The sequence below is a fragment of the Odocoileus virginianus genome, chromosome 10 (genome assembly GCF_023699985.2).
Source record: "Odocoileus virginianus isolate 20LAN1187 ecotype Illinois chromosome 10, Ovbor_1.2, whole genome shotgun sequence".
In the NCBI taxonomy this organism is placed as follows: domain Eukaryota; kingdom Metazoa; phylum Chordata; class Mammalia; order Artiodactyla; family Cervidae; genus Odocoileus; species Odocoileus virginianus.
This window is the reverse complement of record NC_069683.1, coordinates 27,454,893-27,479,563: the sequence shown is the minus strand read 5'-3', so window position 1 is coordinate 27,479,563 and position 24,671 is coordinate 27,454,893. Positions and strand designations below refer to the sequence as shown.

Sequence of the window (24,671 nt, the reverse complement as noted above, 5' to 3'; positions counted from 1 at the left end):
TTTGCCCTGGGTGAGTGGACTCCACAGATTTCTCCTATCTATGCTTCTCTTTGGCTGTCGGGATCAATAGGCACTGGGTTTAGAAAATACTTCTTAGGGGCAGGGTCTCAGCCAGCATCAGGCTGAGCCAGGAAGATAACTGATACACCCAAATGGGCCTCTGCTCAGCTCTGGCCAATGACTCTTCCATTTATCATTCACTTATCCAGTAAACATTCACACAGTCCTACCACTGCCAGGCTCTGCAGGCACTAAGATGAATAATTCATGGTCACTGCTGACAACAAACTGTGGTATAGCCAAGTGAGACAAACCCATCAACCACAACGGCCACCATGCATTAAGCTTTCACTATAAGCCAGGTGCTTTGCTAAGAACTTCAGCATATTAAGATATTATTCCATCTAAACATTCCCATTTTTCAAAGGAGAAACCTGAGATTCAGAAACCCTAAATAACTTAAAGTCTCAAAGCCAGTACCAGAAAACTCACACAGGAGAGAAACCCTATGAATGGGCCACCTATGGGAAATCATTGAGCCAAACGTGTCTTACACAACATCAGAAAACTCATCCGAAAGAGATTATCCACGAATGCGGATTCACTGCCAGTGAATTGAGAGCGCATTGGCAACAATTCAAGCCTTTGTGAGCATCCGAAAATTCATGCTACAAATACAGTGAATGTGGGGGAAACTTCAGATATTAATCTCAATCAACAACGGAAATCTCATCCAGGAGAGAAACCAGATGCCAGTCACTGCTCTAAGTGCGTCTTAAACATGAACTCGCTTGTTTTTCTGACAACATTTAAGAAGGTATGATTATAGTTCCCATTTCTCTGATGAGGAAACTGAGACACAGAGAGTCTAAGTCATTTGCCCAAGGTCACAGAGCTAGTAAGGGCATAGCTAGATACTGGAACTCAGGCAGTCACGCTCCAGAGATGACACTTTTCACCACTCACAATACTACACGCTAGATGGGATTGTTGGTTCTGTCTGGGGGACCAGGAAAGGCTTCGAGGAAGGCAGGATCAATGAGGGGGATCTTCAAGAACACACACAGGTGTGGAAGAGGTGACAGCACTGCCCATGGAGGCCTGGGGAGGGGAACTGAGTCCACTGGGTGTTTGGGAGATAGTGGGCAATCTGAAGTATGTCCCAAGTGCCTAGGAAGAGTACCAGGGAGGAGGATGGGCCTGAGAAGGGTCTACTCACCTCCCAGCTAGTCACAGAGCATCTCCATACCCCAGGCCCTGAGCTAGGTGTACAGGGTCTCGAATGCCAGACTAAGGAACTCAGACCATATCCAGAAAGCAATAAGAGCCATAGACACTTAGTGGGGAGGAGAATGGCTGGGGCTGCCTCTTGGACTCAAGAGATGCCACAACCCCATCCCTTTCCCTATCCCTGATGGCAGTCATGGTCAGCTGGGCAGGGTGGGGACCTGCAAGGGGGCGTTCGCCCTCAGGTACACCCGCCCTACATTCTGACCCAGTTTCCTGGGTGTGAGAACAGCCATCAGGGAGCAGGGAGGTGTGAGGAGCAGGTGGCTGTGGCAGCAAAGAGGTTTCTAGGGCCCTTATCACACTCTCCCTGGTAGTAGGGTTATTTGTGTACAGGCTGCTCTGCTCTTCCAGGACTGAGCAGCCCTCCCTGTGTCAGAACACTGCCTTCCTGTTTACCCACCATTAGCGCACCTGCTTCTCAGGACAGCCCAGGAGAGGGGGAGGAGGCAGGAAGATAGGAAATGTCACCCCTGTTTCACAGATTTGGGGAGCGCGCAGCCTGCTTTATTTCCCAGATAGAGACACTGAAGCCCAAGGGAGAGAAGAATCTTGCACCAGGCCAGGAAACTAAGGCCCAGAGAGACTGGTGTGCCCAGAGTCGCAGACCAGGAGGAGGGCCCCAGGCTGCTGGTTCCCTGGGCACAGGCCCGAGGGCTGAGGGGCAGTGGATGGGGTTCTGGCCAAGTTGAGCTCCAGGACTTCGGACTTCTCACAGGCTCCTAGGCACACAGCTATTGCTCCAGCCTCCTGCCCACATCCACGTGTCCACTTTTCTAGCCATGATCCATATTTGTGAACACTTTCAGGAGCTGCAGAGTGAGGGAGGAGAAAAGCCACCAGGTGGCCATGGAGGGAGCTGGGGGGGTGGTGGTTTCTTAAAGGAGCCTGGCCCATTTTCTAGTAACCCATAAAACCAGAGATCCGAAAATCAAAGGCTAATAAAAATTTCACCGAGCAGGCCGACAGCTGGATCCCAGAGAGCCCACAGACCGCACTTGAATGCTGTCCAGCCTTCTCGGGGGTCGAGAGGCAGGAAGGGAAGGGTGCTGGCAGAGGAAACAGTGCAGACGCTGAAGCAAGCAGAACCTGCCTGGGTCCTATGTGACCTTGACTTTCGCTTCCTCTCTGAAGCATACTTTCAGTTGTCTGGAAAATGGGGTTGATGTCTACCCCATAGGTGAAGGCATATACAAAGCCTTGGGACCTAGTAGGGAATGATAAAAGGAAGCAGACGTTGTTGCTACGGTGATGACTATTGTTATTATCCTCATTCGCTAGGCCAACACTCTGCCTTCCCTCCAGAGCCCAGTGGAGAGGTCGTGCCCAGATGTCCCTTAGGTGGGACGGGATGGTTATGTTACCTCCGCCGGAGAGATAGATTTTTAAGTTGGCTGTCTCCCTCCCCATCACGGATAGAAAACAGCAGTTTATGATATTCATTTCCTAGTTTAGACCCTCACATGCCGGAAATCTCCGGGGACATACCTGCTATTCCCTCTGCAACAGCCTTTCCACCGGTTCCCCCACTGCAGTCCCTCCCACCCTTCCTGCCAAATACCACCTCATCCAAGAAGCCTTCCCTGACTGCTTCAGCTTATAGTGGCCTTTCCCTGACCCCTTCTTCCTTCCCTCTTGCCACCCATCTTGGCTACTCCCCTCCTTGCTTTTTTCTTCCTTTTGTTTTTCCAATCTCTGGGCCTGACACTGTTCTTACCTCCAGGAGATACAGGCCCCTGTGCCCTGTCTCCAGGGCACCTACACTCTGGAGCAAGGGGAGAGACAGAGAGATACTCCACAAATAAACAAAACCCTCTGTTAGAAGCACAGCGGGCAGGTGGGATGATTCAGTGTATGGTGTGCCCAGCTCGGCTCCAGGCACACAACCACAGTCCTACACACACACACACACACACACACACACACACACGTCTCCCTTCCCCTCCTCCACACTGTCCATGTCTCCTTAGCACCCACACGAGACTGCACATCTCCACTCCCCAGTGAACGACATGGAGCTGAAATACTGACAAACTCCAGACAGCAGGAACCCCTTCTTCCTCCATCATCTTCCTTGGTATATAATTGGTGCTGAGTAAATATTTTGAATGAATGAATAAACAAATAAACAAAAGCTGAACGCTGAGCTTGAAGATGGGTAAAAGCAGTACCTGAGCCAAGAGGTGAATCAGAGGTGGACAGCCTGGCCACTGGAATGAGACACAGGTGTGCGCGACTTAACAGAAGCACCTTACACGCAGGGCGGACCCAGACATGCAGCAGCCATGATTTTCCCAGGGGGAAGACTTGATCTAAAATTTTATTTGCGTGAGGCTTTTGGGGGGAGGGAGTTGTTTGGGTTTTGTTTTTTTTTTTTTTTCAATTTGAATATATAAACTTTTGGGGAAGAGCATATTATATTAAAACAAAATGTTAACTCAGAAGTATTACTTTCCTCACCATTCTCACATTTCATAGAACATCAGAACAGTTCAGCGCAGGGGTGGATCTCCAATGCTTCCTCAACCAGTCTGGGGACCAGTCAGAGGCTGAGAGCCCTCCACAGTTAGAGAGCCCTCTGTCCAGACTGACAGCTACAGCTTATGGTAGCAGCTCTTTCCAGAAAAAGAATTGTGGAGAGAGAAACCCAGGCCTTATATTTAGCCAGACACAGTGGTCATGATGTGCTGAAATTGGCTGGTACAGGCTCATTCAGAGCCAACTGTCACACTTGTAGGAATTCTGTGATCTAGTTGTTAAACACAGCCATTGCCAATGGTTATCTACTGGGGGTTAAATAACTGTCCACTGGGGTAAATCTGCTCCCCCCAGGGGACATTTGGCTGTGTCTGGAGACATCTGGATGGTCACGACTTGGGGGAGGGGTGCTACTGGCCTCTAGCGGGTGGAGGTCAGGGATGCTGTGCGGGCAATGAGCAGCCCAGCACCCTCCCTGCCCCCAGCAATGAACCTCAAGGCCAAATGTTAACAGTGCTAATGGTGAGACAGCCTGAACCAAGATTACAATTAAACAAACTATATTAAAAACAAAGATGGGGAGGCTTCCCAGGTGGTCCAGTGGTTAAGAATCCGCCTGCCAATGCAGGGGACACAGGTTCCATCCCTGATCTGGGAAGATCCCACATGCCACGGGGCAGCTAAGCCCAGGTGCCACAGCTACTGAGCCTGTGCTCTAGGGCCCGGGAGCTGCAACTCCTGAAGCCCAGGCACCTGCAACCTGTGCTCGGCAGCAAGAGAAGACACCACGACAAAGAGTAGCCCCTGCTCGCCGCAACTAGAGAAAGTACATGTGCAGCAACAAAGACCCAGTGCAGCCAAAAGTAATAAATAAATATGAAAAGTATTTAAAAAATCAAAGGGAAGTCATACTCAAAACTTAGCACTTACGATTATTTTACTGAATTGTACTATAAAGATGGTGTCCCACTGTGCATCTCTCCCCAACTCCATGTTCAATGACATCACATTAGTAGGGTGAAGTCCTTGGTGGGAGAATTTACACCACAGAAACTGGCAAACACTATAACCCCACCTCACCCCCCTTTTTCTGGACGTCCAGTTGTTACCAGTGCACCGTTGGGGGTGACCTGAGTCGAGAAGGGAAATCCACAAGTCTGGTGGATGCTTCTGAGTTTTCAGCACAAGCAGATGACTCAGCACCAGCCTCCATATGCACTGTGGAACAAGGATCTGAATGTGGCCACATGGACAAACTCTGCACACCTCACACACACACACACACACATACCACGCACACTATACCCACCATACATACACAAAGTTACACATACACCACACATATCTACAGACAACACACCTATGTAAAACACACATTATGCACATGCCATGCACAACTGCACCACACACACACCATGTATGCTTCACACCTCATGCCACATGTATATATCCCACACACTCATACACACCACATACACAGTCCACACACACCAATACTAAGCACACTCCACGTGCACACCTGCATCACCCGCCCCGTACACACATCACCTACGACTCTCACAACATACACCATATACACACCACACAAATACACAAGTGCTCCCACGGCAGCCCTCTAGCCAACAGAGGCCTAACTGAAATGAGAATGAGGGAAGGTCGAGCTGGAACTTTCATGGCGGTCCAGTGGTTAAGACTCCACACATCCACTGCAGAGGGCATGGGTTCGATTCCCTGGTCAGGAAACAAAGATCCCGCATACCTCACCGTGAGGCCAAAAAGAAAAGAGGATGCCAATCTGACTGACCACCTTCTTTGATGTCTAGCACCTCTGCAGTAATTACTGCCATCTCATCTGAAGGCCCGTCTTTCCCACAGATCCCCACACCCAGGCTGCCAAAGCAAAGGTCTTGACGACCCCAGCGAGCACCATGCAGTGACCCCAACCCAGGCCCGTTTCTCTTGGCCACTGGAGCCCTGGCTGAGTGGTCGCCCATCCCTGCCCTGTGCCCAGCTCTCTGCTATAGCCTCCGGGGCCTGGCCTCCACCACCTCCCAGGACCCATGACAAGCAGTTCCCTTGGTGACTCTACCCACCCGGCCACTTAGCTGCCACCAGATGCTGATAAGCCAAACCTCGGTCTCCAGACAGACCCGCTCTGACCCCACAGCCACTAGCCCTGGGACGTGTGTACTCCGATGTCCCCAGACTCCTCACACAAGTCCCAAACAGACTTCCTGTCTGCCCACACCTGTTCCTCTCCTACACTGTCCCCCCCACCCCAGAGGTCAGCACACAGGAAGTGCTCAAGATGAATCCCAGAGATAAAGGAATGCACTATGTAAATCCTATAAAGAGAGGACAAAACAAACTTCCTCAGGAGCCAGATAGGAAGTCTTACCCCATTTTACAGATGAGAGCCCTGAGTCTCGGTGGAATTAAGGGACCAGCCCAGGAGCAGTAACCGAGGCAGGTGTGGGGCTGTGTGGGGAGGAAGGAGGCCGTGGAAGACCCAGCACGGGGGGCTGCAGGCGGCTGCGGCAGGCCGGAGCAGGCCCGGCAGGATCGGCTCTTCCCGGCCCTGAGTGAGTGGGTTAGTTACAAAGAAAAGGAAAAGGCGTTCCTGATACGCGTCCTGTTTCCTCTTCTCTGGGCTTCTCAGGTCTTGGAGGGCGGATGTCTCTGGGCTCAGAGCACTCGGGCTGCACACGGACAGGCAGAAGGTGAGGGTCTCCGAGGCCCTTCCCACCCCAGCAGTTTAGCCTGCAGGCAGACAGGGGCTCCCGAGTGACTCTCGAGTTACGCTTTCCAGCCTGGAGGAGGCTCCCCCGCTTATCCCCAGTGAGTACTCATCACAGCCAGCCACCTCCTTCCATCAGACTGTCACATGGGAAGCCTCTTCCATGTCACCTTTACTTGCTACAGGAGCCCCTCTAAAGCTCCCCCTTCTTCCCGGCCCCACAGCAGCCTAGCCCAGTACTCTGCCCAGCTCTCTCTGTGGCTACTGCCTGTATACCAGGGCCCCCCATGAATCAGGCCAGGAAGGCAGGGAGCAAAGGCAGAAGCTGTCAAATGGGGCTTCTTGAGTGAGAGAACAAGAGAGACAAGGGGCCTTCCTGAGGACAGAGATTGTATCTATTCTACCAGATAAGAATTCCCGGGGAAGAAAGCGGCCACGACTCCTCCATCAGATAGGAGGCCCCTGCAGACAAAGTTAATGCCTCCACCCTCAGACAAGGAGCTGCTACAAGGCAAGAGGGCTATGTCCCTTCTGTAAGATAGGAAGTCCCAGGAAACAGAAGTCACATTCACCACCGCCCCCCCACCCCAACTCCTATCCTCCATCAGACTGGTGCCTCTCCTGAATAAGACCAGGCCTCCTCCATCTGACTATGAACCCCAAAGGGCAGAGAACTCCCTGTCTGCTGCCTCCTCAGCAGTTTCCAAAACAGACTTCATTTCAGTCTGAGACACAGAGAAGGACTTCCCCCTGAGGCAGAACTGGGGGAAGTCTTGCCCACATCTTCCCTTGCACAAGACCCATGCCAACTTCTCATTCATGCCCATGACCAAAAGGAAGCCGTTCTGCCATGCTTAAGATAGCCGTGTATCTGGGCAAAGGCCAGCACCTGTCTGTTTCAGTCAGGAATGTTGACTTCTTGAGAAACGGTGATGGAGCCGACTGGGAGAGCTTTGACACGAGGATGTCCAAGACAGGCCGTGCCCTCAGATCTGGGTGGAAATGACCAGATGTGTGGGCTGGATGGACCTATGCGCCTGACTCTGCCACGAAATGGGCAAATCTTTTCCCCATGTGGCCACTAACACTCCCCATCCGTTTCCAAACTGTCAGCACCCACTGCTGGCTAAAGTGGCAGGAGGAGGGATGGCAGGGCCGGGTTCCGCCTTAAGGATATCACTGCCTTTCCCCCGGGGCCACCCCAAGCCTAGTGCAAGCTGCCTCCGTGATCATCTTCCCTACACGTGCCGGCTCCAGGGAGCTGCTATTAGTTAGCATCGATCCACAAAGTGCTTTGCTGACACTTTTTATGAGCTCAGCCTCACCCGGAGCCCTGGGGGCTAGGAGCAAGAGGCGGAAACTGAGCAGGAAGCCCAGGCCCCTGTGCAGAGCCAGGAGCATCTGAGCCCCAAGATCAAGACCCAGACAAGCCCAGGACCAGCCAGTACTTAGTGAATGTTAGCTGAAGAGTATTCGCTGAAAAGCAACCTGACTGGATTTAGTAACTGAATCTGGGTATATCTTCTTCTAAAGAAATAGTAATAATTATTTTCAATATAACCTATTGTTATTGTTATTTAGCTGCTAAGTCGTGGCTGACTCTTCTGCAACCCCATGATTTCCCAGGCAATACTGGAGTGGATTGCCATTTCCCTCCCCAGGGTATCTTCCCAACCCAGGGATCAAACCCATGTCTCCTGCATTACAGGCAGATATTTTTTACCACTGAGCCACCTGGTCAGGTACTATTCTAAATACTATATTTAACTCATTTAATCCTCACAAGCACCCTGTAAGGTAGATACTCTCATTCCCCACTCTATATATGATGAAACACAGAGAAATTAAATTACTTTCTCAAAGTCACAGAGCAGAAATAAGAAATACAAGCAGTTCAAACCATCTACTTGATATATGAGGAAGTAAAAATATAGTAACAACACTTCTGGGTTTTAAAAGAACTAGATACTGTTGAAAGGTACAATTTATCCTAAGTGTGCTCCAAACCAAATACTTTCATTATTGGTCATCCTGCGGTATAGTTCCAATGTAAGAGGTTCTCTGAAATAGTTGTATTACAGATGTAAAATGTGCTCCTGTCATCTCAAAATCAGGAAGAAGTTACCCTTCTTTTGAAACTTTTAACTGAGTAGTTTTATTAAACTTTAGAAAACAAACCCCAAAAACCACAATAACAATATTTTACGATTTATCATGTATTTGTCACATGCTAAGAATCTGATCTATTCCTCCTGTTTAATCTTGAGGACAACTCAAGTAGGGAAAAAGCATTATTCCTTCTAGGGGGGCTTTACCAAGCCTCCAGGCTGAGGTCACTATCTCGTACACCTCCTGTGTGGATGTGATCCAGTGGGCGTTTGCCCCCCAGGATGGGAGCTGCTCCCGGGCAGGGACTGTACACAAACAAGGTGCAACATAAAGGAGTTACGGGCTGGGGTTAGGCAGGCCTGCTGCCTCATCAGCCTGTGCTTCAGCCATCTAGAGTGTTCAGTGAGGCCCTGGCGCACAGTTAGAGCTCTGTCAGTGGTGATGATCCTAACCATCATCACTATCCCCCACAAGAAACAGACTCGCTAGGAGGCCCTGGACAGGTCCCTGATGGACAGGGTTCAGCTGGATCACTGGCTCTCAGTGAGGGTCACGTTACCTTGTATGGGCCTGGGCAGCAGAGAGGAGGTGATGGGTGTGAGGAGTTTCTGGGAGGCCAGAACGCTGGGCAGAGACCAAGGCTTGGTATTACTGAGCATTTTTAAGAAATGCATTTCCATTACTTCCAAGAACACACAGGCTTGCAGATGAGGTGAGCACAGTGAGGCCAGCCAAGAGCAGCTGCCCTCGGTGAGACAGCGAGCAGGGAGGGGCATTCTGGGGCATCTCTGAACCTCTCCCCTTGGTGAGCCCCCTTCCACCTGCCTCACACGTCTTCAGGGGTGAGGGTGGGGTGCGAGAAGCCTGCTGGGAGAAACAGTGCTAGGCCTTAGCCACCAACCTGTCTGGAGAGACAACTCAGTACCAGCTTCACCTTCCCCAACCTGGAGACTCTGGTCATCTTTCCTCAAACCCCAGGGAAGCCACACAAATGCTGAAGGAAATGGAACAGAGTAATTGGAAACACGGTCCAGATCTCTACCCTGGAAATTCATGGCTCCTCACCTCACCTGTCCTCACCTAGATAAGACCACCTCCAGGGTGTGGAGGAGAATGAATGGGCTGATGCCTGCCTATACCTGGAACATAATCCAAATTCACTATATGGTAGGACTAGGGCACCGAGAGGCACCAGAAGTGCCAGGATGAACAAGGCTGTCCAGGGCTCTGAAGAGATGGGGGAAGACAGAGAGGCAGTGGAGGCACCTTTGACCACCATGGTGCATCTCCCAACATTTATCTGGCCCTCTCTGTGTATCTGGTGGGCCCGAGGCACTGGGCCTGCTGGGAATCCTGTAGTGTGGTGAGTGAAAGTTGCTCAGTCATGTCCCACTCTTTGTGTCCCCAGGGACTATACAGTCCACGGAATTCTCAAGGCCAGAATACTGGAATGGATAGTCTTCCCCTTCTCCATGGGATCTTCCCAACCCAGGGATCAAACCCAGGTCTCCCAAATTGCAAGCAGATTCTTTACCAGCTGAGCCACAAGGGAAACCCAAGAATACTGGAGTGGGTAGCCTATCCCTTCTCCAGAGGATCTTCCCAACCCAGGAATCAAACTGGGGTCTCCTGCATTGCAGGCAGACTCTTTACCATCTGACCTATGAGGGAAGCCCAGAGTGTGGTAGATGAGCTTACGGGATACACTCCTTAGGGCCTAAACAGACTCTCCCCCTCCCTTGACTTGGGTTTCACTCTCTTCCAGAAATGTCATGGCCAACATGGCCCTTTGGTCTCCTGATTATGTACAGGAGGTCCTGGGCAGCAGGCATGAGTATGTGCATCACAGAAAGTGACGGGCTCTTATACATGGATGAATGGCCACCTGCTTTGAGCAGAGTCCCTGAATCTGACTGAGTCCTTCATGGGAATCTGCTCGATTCTAAGGACTTGACTCCCACGTGGGGACTTTGCCAAGGCCCAACTCCAGGAGATCAGCTCCTCCAGCGCCTTCACCATCCTGTCTCTGCTCTACTACAGCCACTATGGCCTTGAGAAATGGAGGGGCCTGTGGTGAATGCACTGCCTGTAAACAGTGGGGGAGGCCCACTGTGAACAACTATCCTTGCAGAAGGCACCCAGAGAGGGTTAGAGAGAGGGTAACTCAGGGCAGGGAGCAGTTTCGTTCTTCCCAGGTGGACAGGGGGCTGCTGAGAGAGTTACAAAGAGCAGGTGACATCTGAGCTAGGACTTGAAGGATGATTAAGAATTTGCCAGGTCGTCAAGGTGCAGAAGAGAGAATGTTAAAGTGATATGCGTATGCACGGAATCACACATCCTTATATAGCTGAGTGTACATTTCAAAGTCACTATCTCATTTGAGTTTCTCAAATCCTCTAATGGTGTTATTACCTCCCCCCACCCCACACCCCCATACATGCAAATAAGAAAAGAGAAGTGCAGTGAAGGCAGATAATGAACCAAAAGGTGACCGATTTCTGGGCAGAGGGAAGGAGCGGGGATGTATGCTGGCTGAGATGGCCCTCCTCTCAGAAAGGGGAAGGTAGTACTTTCTGGCATCAATCTCACACTTGCAGTTCCTGCTGGCCTGTGACACCCCTCTCCCACCCCTAGCATACACATACACTCCCCCGGACCCCAGGGCCTCTCAGAAGGGGCAGCTGGCAGACAGATGGAGCAGCATAGCCGGGGCTGGGCGGAGGAGGCTGAGGAAGGGCTGACCATTCTCCAAGGCTCAGCCTGGAGGCCCTGCCTCCCCGTCTCCCACTCCTCCTGAGCGCTGATAACCTCACCTCTCCCTCCGTAAATCTCCTCTGCCCTTCTCTCCAAGCAGCTGCCGCCAGCCTCTCCCTCTCCCTCCACCCATCGCCCTCCCCAGGGAGCAGTGAGCTCAGCCTTTCCCATCAGCCATCCCTGGGAATGATGGGAAATGCTCAGCGGGCCAGGAACTGAAAAGAGGCCTGCCTCCGAGAGGGAGGGGAGAAGGCAGGCTTTTCAGAGGGCTGTTGAGGGGCATCCTCAATTCTGCTGCTTCCTATGAATCCTGGGCTAAGGGGACAGTCTGCCTGACCATATTACACACTTGAGAGAAGGTGGGATCCAACTGCTACAATGGGCCTCTTTTTACAGCTGGGGAGTCAGAGGCCCAGAGAGAGGACTGAAGAAAATGTGTCTAGGGACCGACTGCCACATCCCAGGTACCATTTGATCCTTTCACATTTCTCGTCTCATTTAATCCTCACAGCTACCCTGCAAGGAATGTGTGACAGGCTGAATCATGGCCCCTGAGATGCTCACATCTCAATCCCTGGAGCTGTGAAGCTGTTACCTTACATGGTAAAAGGAACTCTGCAGACACGATGTTACTTAAGGACCTGGAGATGGGGAGGTAACCCTGCTCTATCTGGGTGGACCCAGTGTAATCAGAAAGGTTCTTATAAGCTGGAGGCAGGAGGGTCAGAGGGAGAAAAGGCAAGGTGAGGATGACGGAAGCACTGAGAGAAACTGGAAGATGCTATGCTAATGGCTTTAAGATGGAGGATGGGGCCAGGAGCCAAGAAATGCAGGAAGCTTCCAGAAGCTAGAAAAGGGAAAAGAATGGAGGCTCCCCTGGAGCCTCCAGAAGGAACTTAGCCCTGCCTAATTGTGTTAGGACTCTGACATCCAGAACTATAAGAGGATAAACATGTGTTGTAGTAGGCCACTAAATTTATGGTAATTTGTTACAGGAGTAAAAGAAGACTAACAAAACAGGTAACCCCACTCCCATTTTTCAGATGAGGAAACTGAGGCTTAGAGAAGGCACGTAATGTTCTCAGGTTCTGCATGCTCCCCTCTATACCACACTGGTTTACTGGGCATCTCCATGAGCTCTTAAGGCTGGGAGCCCCTTGGCCAGGGCACCAAGGCTAGGGGAGAGTCTGAGGAGAAGGCGGAGGTCTGTAGGGTCAAGACCAAGGGCAGAGGAGGGACCTGGGGTAGGTAAAGCCCTGCCTGAAAGGGGCTGCATTGTGGCTGGAGGCTTCTGGAGCCAATGGCTGAGTCCTATCCTGCCCCAAATTGGGGCAGTCAGGCATGTGACACAGAGGAAGGGCTCTGGCTATAAAGGTGGGCTCAGGGAGCTGAGTGTCTTCAGGATTAACAGAGATGAGATGAGATGAGATCCCCCATTATCTCTCTTTGATCTTGATAAAATCCTTGGGAGAGGTTCCATATCTGTCGTCCTGCATTACTGGTGTGAAAAATGAGGTCCTAGGGGTTCATGACTGGCCCAAGTTCTCACAGCGGCTAAGAGCAGAATCTGGGTATTCATAATGACCCATATAACAAAAAGCATCAAACCATGATGAATGGCTTTGAATGTTGCGTGCCTGACACCATGTTAACTGTCATTGGCATTTTTCTCAGTCACGCTAGACACAGGCTTGATCAAGTCCTTTCTCCGCCTCAAACCCCTTAAATGCTCCCCATAAGCCCTTCACAATCTGGCCCCTGCTCACCCTTCCAACCCTTACTCCACCACACTCCCTTGCACCCCCGTATCTTGCAGCCACACTGTTGGTCAGTTCTCTGAAGCCAACAAATTTCTTCCCAGTCCCACAGGATTTGGCACCCCTGCCCCCTCTGCTCCAGGCCACTTGTGGTGGAGAAACCATGGGTCCTGGCCATTCCTGCTCTCCTTGTGGGTAAGAGAGAGAGAGCAGGGCCAGGGGTCAGGATGACAGGCCTGGGAGGCTGGAGCTTAGTGGGCTTGGGTAAGCTGGTATTATCCTACACAGTAAAGAAACAGCAGCCTGGAGGTGTGTGGCGGAACTCCTCCGGGGACAGGCCCTCCCAGATACACAGACCATAGGCCACTGCAGCTGACGGGGCCTCTAAGGATGGCGGGTTCAGTCCTTCAGGGCCCAGAAAAGTCTGGACTTGACCCCAGTGTCACAGTGTCACTATGGGAGTCGGAGGCAGAGCTCTGGGGTCTGCCACTCACTAGCTGGGTAACCCTGGCCAAGGAGAGAGTCATTCTGGTCCTCCCTCTGAAACGGGAATGACACTGCCTTTCTCCCTGAATGCACGGGAAGTGCCTGGTGCTGTGAAGACAGCAATAAATGAAAGTTGTGTTCACTACTGAGAGAGTGGGGCCTGAACTCAGGATGCCCATAGGGGAGCTCACTCCCTCTCTGTGACACAGCTGGTGGGTTTAAGTTAACCTGGGAGAGCACTGGAGAGGTGGGCACTCAGCTGTCTCCAAAGCCACTGCTTCTGGACCCCCAGTGCTTGTCAGTCCTTGATCATCTCCAGAAAAGGGCTTGTCAGCCTCATCTGTCTTACAGTTAAAGAAAGGATTCCCCCAAGGGAGCTAGCCTCAGCTAGCTGCTGCTGCTAAGTTGCATCAGTAGTGTCCGACTCTGTGGGACCTCATAGATGGCAGCCCACCAGGCTCCCCCGTCTGTGGGATTCTCCAGGCAAGAACACTGGAGTGGGTTGCCATTTCCTTCTCCAATGCATGAAAGTGAAAAGTGAAAGTGAAGTCGCTCAGTCATGTCCGACTCTTCGCGACCCCATGGACTGCAGCCCACCAGGCTCCTCCATCCATAGAATTTTCCAGGCAAGCGTAGTGGAGTGGGTTGCCATTAGAGGGGCTCCTAATTAAAAACCTGAGCTCCCCTATGGTCCAGCAGTTGGGACTCCACATTGCCAATGCAGGGGGCATGCGTTCAATCCCTGGTCAAGGAACTAGGATCCTACATGCCATGCAGCTCCGTCAAAAGATTAAAAAACAAAACAAACAAAAAAACCAGGGCTCCCACATGCACACGAGCAGAGGGAAACAGGCATCAACTCTGTACTGAGCACTTCCTGCCAGTGGTGCTGTGGTGGGGCTTATGTGTGCTCATCTCACTAGACCATCACCACAGCCCACCCGGAGGGGATTAGGAGGCCCATCTATGGAACAGGAAGCAGAGGTTTCCAAAGGGTGAAGAACTTGGCCTGTGGCACCAGCCTGCAAAGCCAAATTCCTACTCTGCTCCAGGAGGCCTCTGGGCAAGGGTCTGTTTCTACTCCAAATTATTGTGGTTCTAGAGCCTTTGTGAAGGGAAGGGACCCAGACTGGGAGATGAGGCCCCAGAGCAACCTCCTGCTCTACCTGCAGCCCCTTGTGGCCATGTCCTCCCTCCAGGCCCTCTCACCTCCCCAGAGATCTGTGGTTAAAAACTATGAGAATACCACAACACCGTCCAGCCCCACACCAAGTTCACATCCAATCCAGCTCAGATTTTTGCTCATTTGGCACTTCCTCAGCTTCCCAGGTGACATTAGTGGTAAAGAACATGCCTGCCAATGCAGGAGACATGAGAGACATGGGTTTGATCCCTGGATCAGGAAGATCCCCTGGAGGAGGGCATGGAAACCCACTCCAGCATTCTTGCCTAGAGAATCCCATGGACAGAGGAGCCTGGCAAGCCACAGTCCATGGGGTCAACAGAGTCGGACATGGCTGAAGTGACTCAGCACACATGCACACGGAAAGCCTTCAGTGACCCCTCAACTAGGGCAGATCCTCCCATGCTAGCACCCTCAGAGCACTCTCAGAGTGTTCATCTCTTGCTGTGTCCCTGCTCCAGACTGGAAGCACCATTAAGCCAAAGACAGTGTATATTTGTGGTCATGGTATCTCTAGGGGTGCAGGCCATGGGGCCTCTGGAAGCTACGCCACACTAGCCTGGGCCAGGCCCCATGCCAACAGCTGAAGCCACGTGTCACATCTAATTCTCACCATCACTCTAGGCAGTGGGGATCATCACCCCTCTATACAGATGAGGACAGTGAGGCTCAAGAAGGAAGTGACTTCCCCGAGGACACCCAGCTTACCTTGGACATGCTGGGACCAGCCCCCGGGACCAGCTTTAATAATCTGTGGGCCCAAGTGCAAAACGAAAATGCAGGGCCCCTTGTTCAGATTTCAAGACCGAGACAGAAGAGCATTAAAGCAATCAGACGTCCTCCTGAGCTCAGGGCCCTGAGTGACAGCACAGGTTACACACCCCTGAAGCCGGCTCCCCGGGCACCCATGTGCTCCGACTCTAGGCCCAAAACCAGGCTCCTCCCACTGAAAAGCCTTAGCATCAGACAGTGGTTCTCACACTTGAAACATACGTCAGAATCACCTGGGAAGCTTGTCGAAAACCAGCTTGCTGGGCTCCACCCGCAGAATCCCCACTCAGTAGGTGAGAGGTGGGCCTGGAATCTGGATTTCTAACCGCTGCATTTCTAGAGGTAATGTTGCCAAAGCCAGGGCTGTGGCCTGAGCACAAAACCACTGCCCTAAGGAATGCATACGTAACAGGGGTGTTGTGAATCCAGGACCTCCGGGAAGGAGAGGTTTCAGGCGAGTTATCAGGGTTGAGGGTGTCCAGTATCCTTCAGATCATCCTCAGGCCTAAGTCCAAAGGGCCAGCTCTGCTAAGAAGGACAGAAGGGTGGGGAGGACAGGGAGAAGCAAGGAGGGAAAAAGGAAAACTTTCCACAGGTTACCTTGTTAATTGTTGTAACAATCTTGAGACGTAGTGTCTGTTATCTTTATTGTAGAGGAAACCACAACATAAAGAAATCAACAATTTGCCCAGGGTCACAGCCAGGAAGTTATGGACACCACGACTAAACCTAGTTCTAGCTTATGTATTGCCACAAAGCCTGCTTCAATCAGCTGGCCCAGAGGGATTCTAATCTCACAATCAACTCGGCCCAGGGGAGTGGAGCCAGTAGCCTTGGGTTAGAGTCATACAGTCCCAACCCCTGAATAACTCTGACAAGCCCTGGCAACCACCCAGGGCTCTCCACACATGGTGCCCTTCAAGGCCAGGCCGAAAGCACAGACCTGGGACCCAACTGAAGGGGCCAACTTCTGATAGCATTTTGGCAGGTCAGGGTGCCCACTCCCAGACTGGAGGTTCCTCCCATACCCAGGCCCTTCTCCCCAGCCTCCCCTCTGGTCATTTACTCACACTCTAGGCCCTAGATCACACACCATCTGTTCTAGGATTTGCACAGGCTGTGTTCTTTCTTTCTGGAATGCCCTGCCTATGTGTCCAACTCCTATCCATCCTTCAAAACCCCAGGTTTTGCCTCCTCTGAGAAGTCCTCCCTCAGCACCGTGTCTGTCCTTACCACTCCATCATGCCACCCTCTGCTTCCCTAGCTGCTCTCCAACCATCCATTCTACAAATATTTACTGAGTGTCTGCCCTGCTGCAGGCACAGTGCAAGGCAAAGGCCAGACCAAGCTCCATCAGGTCAGGGTACAGGCCTGTTTTACCCCATGAACCTCTGCGGCAGGGGGCAGGTGAGCAGAGAAGGTTCTCCAGGGAGTGATGTTACCTCAGCAGGAGATTTGAAAAGGTGAGGATATGAGAAGTAGTACAAACTCTACACTCCAGGCCCCTGCCAAGTTGTGGGGAGCAGCTCCCCAATGCCCTTGGCAAAGCAGCACAAAACTACTACCAAATGAACACAAGACATGCTATGCACCTCTGTGCCAAGGGGCTGTGTTGGCTGTGGGCTCCCCAGGAAATCAAGGCCCAGAGGGGGAAGGGGTGAACCCCAAACAGGAGGCAGCCCTGAGTGGGCCCCTCTGCCTCCTCCACCAGGAGATGTGGGTTTTAAACAGAGGAGGGAGGAGGAGGCAAGGGTGCTCTCACTCTGATGTCCTTGCCCTGTGGACCCCTCCTCTGGGGGCGGAAGGCATTAAGGGCACACTCTGGAAAGCCACAGCCCACAGAAGCCCCAGGCAGGAGAGGGATGGCTGTGGCCTGCCCAGGGAGGGGAGAGGCTGGAGTGGAGCCAGGCTGGCAGAGGAAACATCTTGAGAGGCAGGAGGGAGGAAGGGAGGAGGAATGAGAAAGGAGGAAAGAGCCAGACACGCAAACACCTCCGCCTCCTCTTTCCAACCAAAACAGAATCCCCAGCAGACTGAGACCTGTGGGGAAGGAGACAAGAAATGAAGCTGGGGCCTCAGAGGGGCGGGTGGCTGGGAAGGGGCCCAGGGGCTGGAGCCTCTGGAAGTTCAGTAGCCCTGCCAGCCACAGGGTGGGGGCAGGGGAAGCCCTCTGCATCACCAGGGCCTGCCCAGGCTCAGGGAGGAAGGGGATGGGGACTCCACCTGGTCACTCCTATTGCTCCTTCAAGGCCCACTCAGGTAGCAACTCTTCCCAAAGCCCCTGGGCCCCACCCCTGGGCTGGGCTCCAACCCCAGACAGAACACAGAACACAGTACTGTCCAACCCCAGACAGTACTTTCTGAGAAAGTACTGTGCTACAAAACTGATCTAATGGAGGAGTCCAGGCCCAGTCCTTAGAAAGCCCACAGCCTGGTGGGAAACCCAGGGAATTAATTCAAAGGAGGGAACAGTCCCAGGCCACAGGGTGGCTCTGGACCCCCAGACAACCAGGACCTGGCAAGCACCTGGGACCAGTCCACAGAACCCAACGGAGGTCTTTTCCCCTAACAGGACACACTGCTGGGATGGGAGTCAGGACAGAGGAAGAGGGAGGCATCATCTCTAACACACACCCCCACAACACACATGCGCGCGCACACACACACATATATACACGCTCAGCGCCAAGAGCTGAGGGATTTCCGGGGACCCAGGCTCTGGGCCTTGGAGAAATCAATCCCCTGATGTCTCCAGGTCTCTCCACTCCCTCACCTGTACCATGGGGGCTCCTGTCCCCCACCCCTTCCTCCCAGGGAAGGATAGACCTCCAAGTAGGTGAGAACTGAGGCCTCTGGTATGGCTTCAGCACTTAGGAGAGAACCTCACCCCGGCCCCACCCCCACCCCATCCCTCCCAGCACCCTCCTTCCTCAGGCCTCCACCTGTGGTACAGAGCCTGGGGTACAGAGGCTGCAGACAGGAGAGGAGGCGCCCTGGTGCCCAAGGGGGAGAGTGGCCCCAGAGCAGATCCACCTTCTGTCTGGGGGCCCTCCTCTCCTTCCTCGCTCTCAGCTGGAGGAAAGCCCCGCCTCCCCACACATCCTCGCCAGCACTGCGATGACCTGCGTCTGGGTTTCCCCTCATCTGACTGAGTCCAAGCTGCTGGAATGCAGGGGTTTTCTTTCATGCATGTTTATTTTAATTTTTGGGTTTTTTTTTTTGCCACACCGAACAGCATGTGGGGTCTTAGGTCCCTAACCAGTGATTGAACCAGAAACCCCCTGCATTGGAAGAAGGAGTCTTAACCACTGGGCCACCAGGGCAGTCCCTCATTCACTTTTTTATCACAGCGAACTAATCCGCCTCAGTTGAAACCTTCACTAGAGGACATCAACCAAATGACTCCCCCTCCCTCAGCCTATTTCCTCTTCTAAAAAGAGGGGACAACAATAGGGCTTATCCCTTAGGACTGTCCTGAGGAATAAGTGTGCTTAACGCCTGCTGCCCAGTAATACATGGTTTGTTGTTGTTAAGTTGCTCAGTCATGTCTGACTCTTTTGCAATCCCATGGACTGAAGCCCACCAGGCTCCTCTGTCCATGGGATTTCCCAGACAAGAATACTGGAATGGGTTGCCATTTCCTTCTCCAGGGGATCTTCCCCACCCAAGGATCGAAGCAACCCACATCTCCTACACTACAGGCAGATTCTTTACCACTGAGCCACCAGGAAAGCCCTAATACATATTAGCTCTCGAAATGTGGTGTTGGAGAAGACTCTTGAGAGTCCCTTGGACTGCAAGGAGATCCAACCAGTCCATCCTAAAGGAGGTCAGTCCTGGGTGTTCATTGGAAGGACTGATGTTGAAACAGAAACCAATCCTTTGGCCACCTCATGCGAAGAGTTGACTCATTAGAAAAGACCCTAATGCTGGGAAGGATTAGGGGCAGGAGGAGAAGGGGACAACAGAGGATGAGATGGCTGGATGGCATCACCAACTCGATGGACATGGGTTTGGGTAGACTCTGGGAGTTGGTGATGGACAGGGAGGCCTGGTGTGCTGCAGTTCATGGGGTCGCAAAGAGTCGGACACAACTGAGCGACTGAACTGAACTGATTAATAATCATAATCAACAAATATTCATCAAATGCCTGTTGTGTATCAGACGGTACGGGTCACGGTGACTAGGGCATACCCATGCAACGGCCCCTGCCTGTATGAAGTTTCGCTTCAGTGGGCAAGGCAGCAGGGCCTTGTGTTGCCCAACTCTGGGAGGGTGCATAGCACAGATCATAGTGCCTACGGCATCCCCCGTACGTGTGCAACACAACACCCCTGCAAGAAAGACAGCAAACAAGGGAGCCAACAGTACACAGTGACTCTTGGGCTACATGCTGTCGGGGCAGGGCTCCACCAGTGAAAGATGCATGACCGATCAGCCTAAGAAAGTCAAGGCTTCCCCACCAAGTGATAGCTGAGCTAGGAGCTGGAGAAGAAGCAGTGATGTAACCCTGAAGGGTGCCAAGGTGGGATGCTGCATTGAACCAAAATGAAACAAAACCTGCAATGGGAAGGCTCTGGGGGAGGGAGGCGCTGAGGGAGACGGGTAGGTGAGGCCAGCGGGGGCAGGGCAGCAGGGTCCATTCACCATGTGGCCTTGGTCAGGAGATAGATTTTACTGTCACCATGATCAGACAGTAGCAGGGTTTCAGTGGGGAACAGACACGATGCAGCTGTACTTTAACATGCTTGCTTCGGCCACTGGCTGGAGACTGGAGGGCAGAGAGGCCATAACGCACACAGGGAGACTAGTAAAGGGGCAGGATTAACAAGGAGGCTGCCCCAGGTTCAGGTCCCGGATCTGCCATTTATTTGCTAGAAGAGAGATCACAATAGCATCTTCTTCTTTGGGTTGTTGTGAGGATTAAGTATTTTTAATATATCTTTTGGCCATGCAGTACATAAGATCTTAGTTCCATAACCAGAGATTGAACCAGAGTCCCCTGCCTTGGAAAGAGGCATCTTAACCACTTAGTCTTAACCACTGGAGCACCAAGAAAGTCCCTGTTGTGAGGATGACACGAGCAATTTCATGTGTGTAAAGAGCTTAGGACAATACCTGGCTCATTGAGAGTGGGATGTGCTTAGTTGATATTATTTATCCAGATGAGAAATGAAGGTGGCCCAGATTAGAGAGGCAGCCATGAGAGAGAAACAGTGGGACAAGGCCAGACGCCAGGGATAACATCACCAAGTCTCGCTGGAAGCACCCATCAGCCACAGCCCCATGCCAGCTGCAACCACGGGAGAGTCCCTGAGCTAGAACTGGCCAGCTGAACTCTCCCCATGTCCGTGACCCGTGGAAACCGGGAGATAAAGAGATGAATGTTGTTGCTTGAGCTACTAAGTTATCGGGTGATTGGTTATGTAACTAAAGGTAAATGGAACACCTCATGTTGAGAGGTACCTAGAGGGAAATTCCTTTCCCCCAGAGGGAAGAAGGTGGCACTTAGGGGCAAGAAAGGAGGAGGTGGTGGCGTGAGCCTGGGACCTCTGAGACCTCTGTGATATCCAGCATTCTGCCCTCCAGAAGCGGTCAGATGACTTTAAAGCTAATCATTCCAACATTATTTACAATAGCAAAAAGCTGGAAATAATGTAAATGCCAAATAAGGGGATGGTTCAATAAACTGTTGAGCAGTCACATGAGGAACTCCTATGTGTCATTAACAAACACAGATATTAGGATAAGTTAATGACATGGGAAATGCTGAAGGAAAAAAGCAGTAATCCAGATGTTATATACAGCTTAAGCACAACTGTGTTTGAACACAGGTACATGCATGCACACAAGGACGCATAATAGCAAGGATCGCAAAGACCAAAAAAAAAATTGTTTTGTAAAGTTCTGAGTCACGAGATTACGGACGGTCGCTATCTTCTTGTCCAAATGTGAAGCATTTTGTGTTTGTAAAATAATTACTGAACGATAAATGTCAGCTCTTTTAAATGACCCCTCAAAACTCTCGTCACTCCCTTCTCTAGGATGACAGCCTGGTGAGGCTGGTGAGGGTAAGGATTGTCATCTGCTTTGGTCATGCTGGTGTCCCAGTGTTAGAACAGGGCCAGGGACATGGCAGGCACTGAGCCAGCATTTGCTGAATGAGGGAATGATTGAATGGCACATATCAGAAGCAAGGCGTCCCTGTGAGTACAAAGCAGCCTCTCTCATTGGCCCTCGGGCAGAAACCAGGTCCCACCCCACTCTGTCCCCAGAGTTCAGCACAGGGCCTGGCACACAGCAAAGACCGATGAATGAATGAAGGGCTGAATAAAATGAATGTTCTGGCAAAGAAACCCTCCCTGATCACAGTGTGCCGAGCTCTCCAGGGCCGGGAACCATGTCTTTGAGAATGAGATGCCTGTGTCTGTGAGAAATAAGGGGAATACGAATACATCGGGGCTTTCCAAGACCCAGAGAGCCTGGCCTGGCCTGACTCTGCCCCCTCCCCTCCTCTCCTTGTTCAGCTGCCTGCTTGGTACCTCCTTCCACCACCAGGGGGGCAGTTCTGGAAGGCTCAACTCAAGCTACTCAAGACCTAGCTTTGTTTTTAAAAGGAAACTGAGACAGCAAGCTCCTTCCTGGAAGGACTTTTCTGCCCTTCTGCCCTGAGACAACCTCAGTGACAAGCATCTGGGAAGGGAAACCAGTGGTGGAGACCGAGCTAGGATGGGGGTGCGGAGAGCAGGTGGCTGGAGAGCGAGGTGGGGGGATCCAGGTGTTGGAGGATGAGAAGGGGGAACAAGCGCTCAGCAAGATTTCGCTGGGAGTGAATGGGAGTGCAAGTGGCGAGGTGATAGTGTGTGTGTGTGTGTGTGTGTGTGTGTGTGTGTGTTGTCCCAGTGAGGGGGTGGGGCATATGACCATGCAGAGGTGATAGACTGTGGATGGCAACAGAAGAGGTGCCCACGGGACAGCAGTGAGAATCAGATGGTTTGAATCTAGGAGAGCTGTGATCAGACTCAGCCTAAGTGATTACTGGGGGGTGGGGAATACTGACGGGGGCTGGTCATACCCCAAAGGGGGCAGAAGCCCAGTCCTTGAAGGCTGTAGCTCAGGAAGAACCACCTGTCCCCCCACTCCCTGCCAACCCCTACTGCCCCAGATGCCAGCCCAAAAAAAGACTGTCTACTTTTTATAAATTAAATCTCAGCAGATGTGACACCTTAGGCCCATCCCAAACACAGGCTGGTGAACTATGTGACTCAGAGGTCTGGAGGCCAGAAGAGGCTGAGAGGAACCCCAGGGCATGGCCAGTCTGCCCTCCTCCTCGACAGGTAGAGAAACTGAGGCCCCGGCAAGCCCTCCCTCCAAGTCCAAGGCGAGAGCCCCCAAACCCAGGGGGAGTTTTCAAAAGGAGACCTGTCTGATCCCAGGGGAGATGGTGCCTGCTCAGGCAGCTCTGGAGAAGCGGGAAGTGATGAACAATTTTTATTAACAGCTGAAGCTGCAGGCACGGCCGGATGTGAGGGCGCTCCTGAGAGCTGACCCTGAGTTACACTCACAGCTGTGTCCCCACAATGCAGCCAGGGGGCCTGGCTCAGCAGGGGTGCTCAGTAAATGAGCAAATAAATAAAAATGTGAATGAGCCATAATAAACGTAGCTAACACTTATGCAGATCTTACTTGGTGCCAAGCACTATTCTAAGCACTTCACAAATATTAACTAGTTTAATCCTCAAGAAAACTGTTAAGCTTTCCATCAAAAAAGATTTCAGTTCACTTCAGTGGCTCAGTCATGTCCAACTCTTTGCGACCCCATGGACTGCAGCACACCAGGATTCCCTGTCCATCACCAACTCCCAAAGCTTGCTCAAACTCATGTCCGTCAAGTCGGTGATGCCATCCAACCACCTCATTCTCTGTCGTCCCCTTCTCCTCCTGCCTTCAATCTTTCTCAGCATCAGGGTCTTTTCCAATGAGTCAGTTCCTCGCATCAAGTGACCAAAGTATTGGAGCTTCAGCTTCAGTATCAGTCCTTCCAATGAATATTCAAGACTGGTCATAAAAGATTTAGATTACCATAATAAAAACTTAATGATTCCCATTTTCCAAATAGAGGAGACTGAAACAAAGAGGGGTTGAATAACCTGCCCAAGGACACATCTTTGCCCCCAACCATTCTTATTCTGGAACCCTTGGTCCTAATCAGGCTCCCAAAGTGCTGCCCAAAGGACACCTTTCTCCCATCACGGCCCCTCCCTCTACCCATTCTTTCTTCAGCAGCCTCACCCCTGAACACCCGTATCTCATCTCCAGTGCCTCCTCCTCACACTGCTGGTTTTATTATTAGCAATTAAAACAATGATTTATTGAGGTGAAATTCACATAACAAAATTTACCAGCTTGAAGTCAACAATTAGCAGTATTTACTGCGGTCACAACGTTGTGCAGAACTACTACCTCCACTCTAGATCCAAAACATTTCGATCACTCCACACTAAAATCCGTCACTCCTAAGTGGTTTCTTCTCCCAGCCGCCCCTCCTCCCAGCCCCCAGCAACCACCAATGTCAGCTTTCTGGGTCTATGGACGTATCTATTCTGGACATTTCATATAAATGAAATCACACAATATGTGACCTCTGTGTCTGGCTTCTTTCATGTAACACAATGTTTCTAAGGTTCATGTTGCAGCATGCATCAGTACTTCATTCCTTTTTTTGATTGAATGATACTCCATGGTATAGACAGACCTCAATTTGTTTACCCACGCATACACTGATGAACATAAGGGCCACTGGTTTCCACTTTCTGTCCACTGTGAATAGTCACTCGCTGCCTTTTGATTCTCACCACAACCCTGCAGGTGAGGGCTACTGTTACATCTCGGTTCCCAGAAGGTCCATTCCTGGGAGAGACAGTGCCGTGAACTGAAGTCCCCTGCCTCCAGATCACAGTGTCCTTCCTACGTGTCCCATCAGCCGGTCACTTGTCCCCCAGGTCACACCTTTCCTGGGCATCAGTTACCACACACCAGGCTCTGGGTGAGGATCAGGCAACAGGCAGTGGATGGCTCAGCCTGGGCCCCAGTCTCCACTGTGACCAG

General features: G+C 51.8%; 1 protein-coding gene across 6 annotated transcripts in view; it reads right to left on the bottom strand.

Moving 5' to 3' along the window:
* ARRB1 (arrestin beta 1) overlaps window positions 1-24,671 on the bottom strand; it is a 75,315-nt gene that overhangs the window by 31,195 nt on the left and 19,449 nt on the right. For 3 of the 6 annotated variants that reach the window (XM_020913583.2, XM_020913584.2, XM_070473236.1), the window contains exon 1: window positions 4,875-4,993. The exons of 1 other annotated variant lie outside the window; for it this stretch is intronic. In XM_020913583.2, coding sequence (XP_020769242.2) covers window positions 4,875-4,978 — 104 coding nt within the window. In that variant the 5' untranslated portion in view covers window positions 4,979-4,993. Of the gene's footprint in view, window positions 1-4,874; window positions 4,994-6,163; window positions 6,184-11,424; window positions 11,526-24,671 lie in introns of those variants that run through there. 2 more of the 6 variants (XM_070473235.1, XM_020913588.2) reach the window with 2 other exon arrangements.